This window comes from Vigna radiata, chromosome 8, assembly GCF_000741045.1.
Source record: "Vigna radiata var. radiata cultivar VC1973A chromosome 8, Vradiata_ver6, whole genome shotgun sequence".
NCBI classification, from domain to species: Eukaryota; Viridiplantae; Streptophyta; class Magnoliopsida; order Fabales; family Fabaceae; genus Vigna; species Vigna radiata.
In genome coordinates, this window is record NC_028358.1 from 36444407 (window position 1) to 36456860 (window position 12454).

General features: G+C 27.6%; 1 protein-coding gene across 1 annotated transcript; it reads left to right on the forward strand.

Annotated features, from left to right (window-relative positions):
- Window positions 1-237: 237 nt before the first annotated feature.
- On the forward strand, window positions 238-1160 carry LOC106771176. Its single transcript, XM_014657100.2, has one exon. The coding sequence runs from the start codon at window positions 485-487 to the stop codon at window positions 899-901; it is 417 nt and encodes a 138-aa protein (XP_014512586.1). The 5' UTR covers window positions 238-484; the 3' UTR covers window positions 902-1160.
- Window positions 1161-12454: the final 11294 nt, after the last annotated feature.

Sequence of the window (12454 nt, forward strand, 5' to 3'; positions counted from 1 at the left end):
GCAACTCTCTAACTCTAGATTCACATGGCTAAACCATTAATTGTTGCAACCTAACGCAGATAATGAAAAAACGACAGTGGAAGAAAGTAGAAAGAGGAGTTAAATTTACGCAAGAGTTACTGATAAGAGATTAAATGAGATGAAGTTGAGGTAAAAAAAAAAAAAAAAAATTGTAATAAAGTTGCGTGAGTGTGAAATTAAAGGAGTTAGTGATGGAGATGGCTGCCCCATTAGGCTTACCCCACCCCAACCAAAAACACTTATCACTCTCTTTCTCTTCCTACCATTCTTTACAGTCTTTCTCGCTCTAATCCTACCCTTCTCTCTTTCTCTCTCATCCTCACCTTCAAACCCTTCCAACGCACGCTTTCAAAGCTTTCCGTAAAGTTTTTCAACCCCGAACCCTGTCTATATAAACACCAACAAACGCAGTTTCACGCACTTCACGTTGAGTAAATTTTTTTTCTCCACCAACATCGAAACCATGTCCACCGACTTCCACCTCCACCACGACTTGCCCAAGCTCCGAATCGCCGCCGTCAAAATCGACGACGTCCCCTCCGACCACCACCTCGATGCCCTCGTCTCCTCCTCCGTCCTCACGCGAGCCGACAACCAAACCCTCGAAGAGGAAACCGTCACCGTCGCCGTCACCGTCACCGTCCCAGCCGACGCACCCACCGTCGCCGAAGAGGACGAGAGCTACCGCACCCCGACGTCGAAGGAGAGCAAAATTCCGGCGATCATGAGCTGCCCGCCGGCCCCGCGGAAGCCGAAGGCCTTCGCCTCGTGCAAAAGAAAGCTTTTTGACGACTTTCAGTTCTTCGATGTGACGAATAAGGAGGACATGGACGCGTTTTTCAGATCCACTTTTCCCAAGAGGAGCTGCACCTGTACATGAAAAACTTCAACCCAAGCTCCCTCGAACACCCACACCCTCGGACCCTGCTAAACTCCGTAAATTACACAATTTTTTTTTATCCAATTCCACTTCTTTGGTCAATTTCTTCCTTCTTTTTCTCTCTTTTAATTTTGGTTTTTTTATATGTTATATATATTTCACTTTGTATAAGATGTGAAATATTGGATCCCCAATCGTATATGTTCATTAATCCAATCAACATAGCGTTGAATTCTCTGGAATCCTTCAATTTTTAGAATCTGCAATTCCTTTGATTTAATTTGACGGTTTTATCTTTCTTGCATACGAATCCCAAGGGAGAGAAGCGATGATTTTGAGAAATTGGGGTTGAATTATGGGCGGTGTGGTGTTTAATTTGGTGGGTTTGTTGGTTGATTGAAGAAAGTGTTTGATTAATTGAATGTTAGGGAAAGTGGAAGAAGACAGGGTGGATGAGGTGGGTGGGTAGTGTTACGTAATGGAATTGATGAGTGCTAGTTGGATAGGGTTCTGAAATTACATGGTAAATTGTTACCTATATGCGTATGTGGTCTGACAAATATGCATGAATCTGTACAATAAGGTCAAGTATTTGACACAGCTTTGGGATTGATGAAACAACTTTTGATTTTGTCTGCGATAGAGATTGAGGAATGGAATAAATAACACCAAATGGAAGAGATCACACCTTCATTTTTTTAACCTCTACCATTTTTTTTTTTTGTCCTTTTTACCAAATTAATACTAATCTTCTACAAGGATCACAATTATATATATTAGACGCCATTTTTGAATTTTTTTCCTAAACGTGGAATTCAATCATTTTTTTTCTTGGAAATTCACTCCGAGACTCTTTTTTCTTTTCTTTTTTTGGCTACTAGGAGATTTCATCTATCTATTCTACCAGCTCATCACCTAATAATTACAAATTTCTTCTGCTTCATTTTCTTTTTAATATTTCCTTTTCAGATCCCCATATCCATCAAATCCATGCTAACTATATTTTTACGCTAACACTACTTTTCTCGATATATGGGTAAACTAATTTCCTTTATAAAACAAATACAATTTTTCAATTTTAATATATAATTAATAATTAAGTCAATTACACTCGTCTTTCATCACAGTTGAAATTTCCTTATCAATATGGAATTTTCTTAGTTTGAAAGTGTAATTCAAACCACGAGATATCTCAATTTTAGTTTCTAAGTGTATTTCATAACAGTTGAAATTTCCTTATCCATATAGAATTTTGTTAGTTTGTAAGTATCATAATGTTCTGATTTTGGTGAGATATCGAATCCTTTTTTTTTCTCTACAAAAATATTAATTAGTTGCCATTAATTAATGTACTCTTCAAAACTTTAGCATTCGATTAAACTGATAGATAAGTTCTTACATTACATCATACAACACCTAACTAAGATTATATAAATTATATGTAAAATAAAATATTGTATTTTTTACGCGAGTGTGTGCACGTATATATAGGTGTGTATATGTGTTATTTATACATGGGTTTTGTTATTTTAGAAAATGCGTTATACATATCTATTATACAGCGTAAAACTAATCAGATATTCAATTCAAATTCTTGATAAATCAAGTTTATAAAATGTTATACACCGATCACTATTTTATTCTCATTACTATAATATGCTATTTGAAATATAAGAAACTTTTTACCTAAAAACACGTGACCAATAAATATCTTATTTAAATGAAATTCGATCTATATATATGATCAGAAGTGTAATTTTATATTATTCAATATAGTTGAATTAATTGACTGGGATTATGATACACATGGAGTTATTAAGTGGTATATATCTATATAATTGACACATGATATCAGTTGAAATTTTTTTCCAACAATTTTATACTTATTAAAAAAAACTTAGGACTTTTATAATACCAATAACGTATGTTTCGTTCATTACAAGTAACTCTTACCACAATTACTATCTTTATACGTTACACTGTCTTAATTTAATCGCCAATTAAAGAAAACTATTAAATAAGTTGTCTACAAAATTTTGTAGAGCCATTGATTCTTTTTTAAAGAAATTTAAGTTAATGTATAAAAAAGAATATAACTAAATACTAACTATGAGAATGCATAAATAAAAATATAACATCCATATATTATTCTTTATAAAAAATTTAAGGGATTAACTTTACCAAAAACTTTATCAAGGACTAAAACCTTCATAAAATTACTAGTTTAATTAATTATCTTAAAAAACTAAAATTTATTATTTTAGAATATTTTGATTTTAATTTAAAAAAGCTCACTAAAATTTAATAAATCATATATTATTTTTGTATTATTCAGTATATTATTATAATTTAATTACATTGAAGAAAATGTTGTTTGCTGAATAATTGTTTCAATTTACCAATTGAATTAATCAAAATTAATTAGTACGAAGAGGTATTGAATAAAATAACTTTACAAAAATGTACTCTTACGGATCCTTTTTCTTATCCTGTTTTAAAATGAAATTTGTGTTCAACTTGATCAATAATTGATTGTGCGAAAACGTCATTGATTTGAGGAAAACTGAGGTTATCGCTCTAATAATATTGTTAACTTTAACTTTATGAATAAGAAAAGTGACAAGGAGACTTTATTAAAGTTGTATTCAATCCTGTAGTGAAAAATAATCAGGGTTAAAACCAGTAAATATTTTGTTCAAATAACATGATTACCTAAAAAAAGAAATTATTAAAATACAGTTTATATATTATATACAGCCATTTTTTACATTTTTTTTTCACTCTTAGCCAGTGCAATTCTCTAAAGCAAAAACCTTCTTTGTCGATTTAAATATTTATCTATTTTGACCCATTTATCTATAACTTCAACTATAAAACATTTCGCAAAATAAATTTTGATTTAGATAAAAATTTAAAATAAATTACGTCAGACATTGATAAAAATAGACCACTGAACTTAAGCTTTACATTTAAGTAGCCAAATAGATGAGAGTGAAACCCAATCTTGTTCTTGCTTTTACTGGCAAGCATGGACAAAAGGACAATCAAGGAGCAGAAACTGAGAATGATACTACAGTACTATAGGGTATCTTACCATTACTATAAAGAGAAAAAAATATATTTTTATTTTTAACGAAATTATAAAATTATTATTAACTTTACAGAGATGCCCAGCTAACTTCATGCCGTCTATGTCTTAAAGTCCTGAAAATAAGCCTCAAACGATGCAGTGCTCTACGTTTCTTCTCTTTTTTATACAACGCATATTTACAACGTGTTCTCTTTATAAATACAAAAATTTCTTAAATAAAGGTAATTCCAACTTCGATTTATGATGATAATTAAAAAAAAAAAACTTTTATCCAAAAGTTAACTGTGGAAATATTTCGAAGTTCTAACAACTCCTTTTTCAAGACAAACTTTTTGTAGCTATATATAACTAGTGGGATAGGATAGTTTTTTTTTTCTTAAAAAAAAAAAAAGAAAACACTTTTTATATTTTTTTACGAGGAACTTTTTCTAGTATTTAAAAGGTTATGAGAATTATTTTAGTTTTAACTTTAACAATAAAAACATAAGTAAAAAAGAGAGAAGAGTGGGAAATCTATAAATAAAAATATGGTGTGTCTCTGGTTTCAATGATTGGCAAGGCTATCGGGAAGTATAGTTATGTATTAATTAAAAGTAATTAAAGAAAATAATAGAGAAAGAGTAAATATATTTTGATTTGTATAGGTAGAAAGAATGAATGAGTGGATGTGAATTAATAATGTAGTTGGCATGTGATGTTGGATCTGTGCCTGCGCATGTAATTAATCCCATGGCTTGATATTTACGTTTCTTTGTCTTTACTCTTGCAAGTGTCCTAAAAGGTGGCGTGGGCGTAAAATAATGAGAAAAAAAGGTTTAGCAATGGTGGATGGAGATGATGAAGGGTAAGGCATAAGTAGTTTACAAGTTAGAGAAGGAATAAAGTGACGGTGGCTTATATGGAAGAGAAAGAGGTGGAAGAGGAAGTAAAGCACAAGTTTCAATGAAGATTACCACCTTTCAGAACTTATTTACAATTGGATGCGTCATTGTCACGAAAAGGATTACAATTGGAACAAGGGAGAGAGAGATCCAAGGTATGCTCGATGTTCTTTTGTTTCTCAAAATTTATACGTCTAACTCAATCTTACAAAACTGGTCTGATTTGGTCTGTAATATAAGGTTTTTCTCTCATTCATATATCCACAAAACTGGTTTATAAAATGACGTTTACACCTTACTTATATATTATAATTTGACTTAGTCAATCTAATATTGGAGGAAGGTTCGGCACACACATAAATCTCCACATATGATAAGACATTGTCCGCTTTTGACCAAGCCCTAAGACTCTCAACATATAGATTAATTATTTTCATTTTGTGTTACACCTTAATCATAAAATGTCCCCACGAATGATTACTCTAACCTGTTCCTAGACTTTTCATGGTCAGCATTTGACACTTTCATGTGTTTATGATGCTTCTTCATGAAACTGAAGTTTGTGTTATATTCTCTCGATTTCATAAAAAACAGATAGGAGGGTCCTAGGCGAAGATCCAACATTATCCAATCTCATCTTCCACAATTATTTGAGGTTGAGAAATTCAACCATATAGAGTCCAAGGTTATTATTTTCTGTTCTTGATCTTTATGACTTCTTCTTTTTAGTGGTACAACACTACTAAGAACTGAAGCATCTGACACAGTGCACCCAGGAGATTAGCCAAATGTTTGCATTGCTTCTCACTTTCTTTTCATACTTTATTTTCTTCCATTATTTCTATGTTTTGCGTTTCTGTTCTTTTTATCTACTTTTCATTTATTCATTACACAACAAAACTTCATGTGATATGTGATGCAAAAACACGTTATTCGTTTCTATACCTTAGATTAGTCAGTGATGTTTTTCTGTCTATAAAATAAATAAGAATGGAAAGGGTATAGATATGAGATGAAAAAAATAGTGAAAATATCTAGATCTTGTTAAAATGTTTGAATGAAAACATATAAAAAAAATAGAAAGGAATTATGATTAGTTTTATTTTCACTCGTGTAGTTTGATGGAAAATTTTACAGAAGGAAAATGTGTTTTTTAAGGTGTTATTCGTCTTTAATATATTTAATTTAACAATAAATGAAAATAACATTCTAATATTAAGTATATATCATTAACCCAATTAAAAAAATTTATATTTGTTATTTTTAACTTTTTACATCAATTATAATTTTAATCCAAGACACGTAAATTTATCTCATATGAAAAACACATTACGTAAATTTATGTTGGATTATACTAATTATAATGTAAAAACATAAATATATATTAGATTGTACTAAGTCTAATCTAAGAAAAATATGCAACTAATAAAAAATGCTATAACAAAATTACCATTTCTGATTTTGTTTCACTTATGCGTGTTATATATTAAATTAAGGATTTTGATTATATTAGAAAAGAGTTGGTGAACAAAGATAACAAACTTAAGATATAGGTTGAGCCACACAAGAAGGGGATTGAAGTCGAAAAATTTTCCATGAAAATGCAAAGATCTCAACAACGAAACAAATCAAACAAATGGTTTTTCATGAGAAGTCCACCACAAGAAGATTTGGTGAGAAATGAATTCTCAGATAATACAATTTTGACATTTAGACATTATGAAGTTCAACATAAATTATTTGTTTTATATTAGTCAAGAGCTCAACATAAATCATTTTCACTTATTTTTAAAAATGTAAGTGTTTTTTTTTTATGTAAATTATTTTATCATTAGATGTAAATTAGACGACGGAAGGACTACCTTTGTAATAATCCATAACAACTATAATGTATTCTTTCTTAATTTTTTTTAATGAGACTTAAATTTTATTTTTTTATCTTTTCTACTCGTAGTATGACATGAAGAAATCTAACAATTAGCAATATAAATTTTCAACCATCAGTCATGTAATTAATTTCAATTTAATAGTATATATGATGTACAGTCATAAAATTTCAATAGTCTAATTTAAGAAAATATATTGTATTATTAATGTATAACAACCATAGTATCTCCTTTCTTAATTATTTTTAATGGGACTTGAATTTTATTTTTTATTGATTTACTTGTAAGATGATATGAAGGAATTCTAACAATTAACAATATAGATTTTCAATCATCAGTCGTGTAATTAATTTCAATATTAATAGTATCCATGACGTAGAGTCATAAAATTTCAATAGTCTAATTTAAGATTTTTTTTATCTTTATTATTATTTGTCATTTGACACTTGTATATAAATATACCATTGGTTATGAGATTAATAAAAGAAAAAAAGTATTAATCTTTTTTTTTATATGTTTATGTGTTATCTCATATTTAAGTCTTTAACACGTTAGATCGTCCATTTTTCTTTATCTATTGGGATCATCTGACTGTACGGTACAATTGGGAAAATCCTTATATAACAAGATGTTAAGTTGTCAAAAAATTTAATTTGTATATAACATATCAAAATATATAATTTGCAAATAACATAACTTGGATAAAAACTCATTGATAATTGTCAAATTTATTAAAGATTTAATGATGAGATTTTTAGTAGACTATTTTCAACTTTGGCCTATATCAAAATTTGTAATTCTTTTTAGTTAACTCAACTCAAATATAATGGTTCATAGACTTGGACCACACCTTTATGATATATACTATTGATATATAATGAGTTATCTTTAAAACAAACCACTAAAATGTTAATGATGGTTTGTTATTAATTAGTAGTTAATGATTTGATGGGAAGAAACCTTTCAAAACTTTTAAACCAAAATAATAATCAAAGTTAATCTCTTTTTATATTAAAATTAACTTAATTAATACATTTTGAAAAAATTAATATGCATAAATGAAAACGTATGTTATAAATGATATTAAGGAGATTAATAAGTAAGTTGAAAGGATATTAAGGTCAATGGATTATATTACATACACTCTAATTCCACGCACTTTATATTTTCCTGCCTACCTTAACTTGGACATTAGAATCCTTGTACGTAAGAATCGAAACACTCATCTGACAGAAAATGATAGAAAATTTCTGAATCCATCTTCTATATTTTTCGGCTTTCTTTTGTTTTACTTTAATGGGGTAGTCTCGTTGAAAATTATAGGTACAACGTAAAACTATTTATTTTTTGCATGTGAATTATTTTCCGTTTTTAGTATCTAAGAATTATTTTTGAATGTCGTGATAGAATTGTAAAACTATAGAGGCAGTGTTTGAAATGCAATGGATGAATCTGATCTAACTAATAAAAACTAACTTCATTCGGTTGATCTTCTTTTCCTTGAAATGATGGTTATAATAAATAATTTTGTGAATTTAGGATAGTGATTAGGATTAGTTTGTTTAAAAGTTGAAATGATTGATAGTAATTAAATAATGGTGCTATTCTCTTTGGGCAGAGGAAGCACATGATGACATCTGCAGTGAGATTCGGAAAGAACAGCAGATGAAGCTATGTGGAAGGCTAGAAACATAGAATGAAGAAGACAATATACTGTTTAACGAGGAGGATCTCAATGTTGTTTAATAATGATTTCAATTCAAAATGGCTGGTTGAATCTGAGCCAATAATTGAATCCACAACCGCACCACCACCGATTTTATTAATGAGGCGGATTCTGCGCCGTTTATGAACGACACTACAAATAATAGCTTACTATAAATAACAAAACAAAGTCCGATAAAAAGGAAATATCATTATTTGTGTTTGGATAATGAGATTGAGAGGGACAGAACAGAAAGCCGTCTTAATTATTTTATTATTTTATAATAATGAAAATTAATTTGATAAATTAATAAATTGAGAGAAGAGAGAAAAGGGAAAGAAAAAGTGTGTATAAACTTGTCATGTTATGGTAAGCATGATTCCCTTTGTTAGTGAGGAGGCAGGCAACACACATTGAAGTTACTCTGTAAAGAAGGAGTGATGGAAACTCAGTACCACTCTACAACACATCAATTGTCAGCCTTCCCAAAAGAAAACCTAACCAACTTTTTTTTATCATCTTTACCACGGAATATAAAACCAATTTCATTACATTTCTGTACTTTCTTCTTTTCTTAAATTATATACTTTTGTTTCTATTCTCTTTCCTTTGTTTTCTACTCAGTGTCTCTTTCTATAATGGATATCAGAGAACCATTTTTTCACCTATGTAAGTCTTTCGTTTCCATCACACAAAAATTCACACTTTATTTCTAATAGAATGAGGACTTTCAACACATCTCCTTCCTTCGTCAACATCTCGTGTGTGATAGTAAAAATAGGTAGTTCAATAATGGTCTGATAACAGATGGAATAGATTCCAACCATGACTCTAATATCATATTAAAAAGTTATTTTTAAGTCTAACCTGATTCCACAAAACTAGTTTATAAGCTGAAGTTTGCACCTCACTTATATTATAATTTGACTTTATTTTTAGTCGAGACTTCCAACCCTTAACATGTATCTTTACTTTATAAAGTATTATTAAGTTCTAAGATTAACCTAATTTTATAAAATTGATTCTTTGGAAGAAAAAAATGTAGTCACTTTTAGGTATTATAAAAATTGGGTTAAATATGTTTTTAGTCTCTTAACTTTCTGTGAAAATTGGAATTAATCCTTCTTCAAAACTTTGGCCTAATTTAATCTCTCAACTTTAGAAATATATGAATTTAGTCATTTTAACTAAATTTTCCTAGATTTATTTGATGTTTCAAGCACGTTTCAAGATAGTATTTGAGTTGTTTACATTGTTTGACACATTTTTGCTTCAGTGTCAACTGAGAAACGCATTTGAAATAACAAATAAAGTTAACAAAATTTGGTCAAAAGAACTAAATTCATACATTTCTAAAGTTTGGGGACTAAATTAGACCAAAGTTTTGAAAAGAGACTAATTCTAATTTTCACTAAATGTTAAGGAACCAAAAACATATTTAACCCATAAATTTATTGTCTCTGGTCAATGCAAAATGTTCAGCATTTTATATATTTTTTTATTCACTTTACATGTAGAAATAAACAAATAAAAAAGTGAAAACATATCAATATTAAACATCTAATTATTTTTATAGTAAAATATTTCGACAGAATTTTTATTTAAAATATTTAATTGTAAGTTTTTTTTTTAAAAATCGTAGTAGATGATGAAATTTTTGTTTGATCGCGTGATATTAATTTAGTCCTGTATACTGGTTTAAAACATGCACCTCGTATATTTCTTTTGTTGTTATTGTTGCATATATTTTTTCTCGTATGCATTCTGTTTGGAGGAGAGTATAACAAAAAATTAAATTTCAATTTATTACGTCAGAAAAATAAAACTCGTTTATAGTGTTTCCAACCTAAACAGTGTTATTTCACTTTCGTATCAGGCCGAAACTGGGACCATTACCATTGCAGTCAGGCCCAACTTTCTTGTTTATGATTAAATATGGAGTTACTTCCTACACCACTCCAATTATTATTTCCTGTACCATCACATGTTTTCAAAGTTTCAAAACTAATTTTTATATTTTAAAAATTTTACACTTTATTTTTTTTCATCTGTTAAAAAAATTTCTTCAAACAGATATGTCAGATCCATTAACAGATGTGTCCACTTCAACAGATATGTCACATCCATTAACAGATATGTCCACGTTCATTTAAACTTTATATTCTTTTTAGTTTTTAGTTTTTAGTTTATTAATTTATTGTATTAATAATATTTATTTAATTAAATAAAATAAATTAATTTTCGTAATATATTTGTAAAAAAAAAAATAATCTATAAGTTAAATAAAATATAATATTTAAATAAACTAAAATTTAAAAACAACATAAACGAACGTGACACAATCGTTCATTATAATTAATTAAAAAAATTTACAATTTAATTAAATTAATAATTATTATTTAATTAAATAAAATAAATTAATTTATTACGTAACTATATACATGTTAATTTTGTTTTATTTAATAAAATAATAATTATTAATTTAATTTATTATTATTATTTAATTAATTATTTAAATATTTTTTTTATATAATTACTATGGATGTGCCACACATCTGTTATCGAATGTGATCACATATTTTTTTTTTTTTAGTTTTTAGTTTTTTAATTTATTGTATTTTAAATTATTATAGAAATTTTATTTAATTTTTTTATATTTTAAATTAATCTATAAGGTATTTAATATTTTTTTTATTTTTGTAATATATTATTTAAATAAAAAATATTATTAAAATAAAATATAAAATAAAAATAATAAACTAAAATATAAAAAAAAAAGTTAAATATGTAAACGGAGAACGTTGAAGGTGAAATGGATATATAAAAAAAAAACATCAACATGACACAATTTTATCTATAAAATTATTAAAATGATTTGATTCACCACATAAACATATTAAAAAGTACTATCTAATAAAATTATTTAAATCTTTTTATTAAGTGCTATTTAAACTTACACCTATTTAAATTATATTTATATGTTATAACTAAATTTTAATAATTTAGTGTATTAGTTATTATTTATAATTTTATTACTATTTGTTATAATAAGAATATACACCACGATCTATATCTTATAAATATAATTTGTATATTCTTTCTCATAAATATTTATATAGATTATTGATTTGAGTAATAGTCTTTTTGCAAGTAGATATATCTTTTTCAATAACAAAGATACATTTTCTAGATAAGAGAAAAAATATGTCAGAATTTTATCACCACGCTCCAAATTTAATTTAGATTTGATAAATTTAATTATGAATTCATAACTTGATACAACTTTATTATAGTAAACACATATCACATGAGTTGAATTAAAATTAAAATAAAATTTGCAGCAAAATACAATTTCAGGTAATATTACAATCGTATTAAGTTACAAATCGACTTCAGTTAAAAATAAAACATTTTAAAATCAAGTGAAATCTGACACGACTTTTTCAAAGTTATAATATATAACACTGTCAACATAACATGGCAACACCCAATCATCTCAGCACGTCAATCATTTCAAAAATATATATTTTTGAAATTTATAATTTAGAATAATTCCAGATTATATAATGTAACCTAAATCGATTCAAAATATATTTTAGATATACTAAGATAAGCAACTTTTCCAGAATTTGAGAGTTATTATTTTTCAAAAGAAACTTTCAGAATAAACATTTGAGAACGCGCCAAATGTATTTGAGAATAAACTTTTTGTAATACATAAAATGTGTCATAAAACGATTTTTTTATTTTTTTTTATCGAAATAAGCTCTCTCGCTCTTCTAGGATTGCAATTAGTAATAAGGAGTTGATGCCTGCACCTCCACCGGTTGGAGATCCACCTCCCCAATTATTTTTTTTATTTTTCTTAATTCCAAAATTAACCTTTTTGTTTTTTGTACTTTTACTCTTTTAACCCTATTAAAAAAAGTAACCCTATTAAAAAAAGTTACCCTATTTACTTTATTCTTTACTTCATCAGATTTTCACATT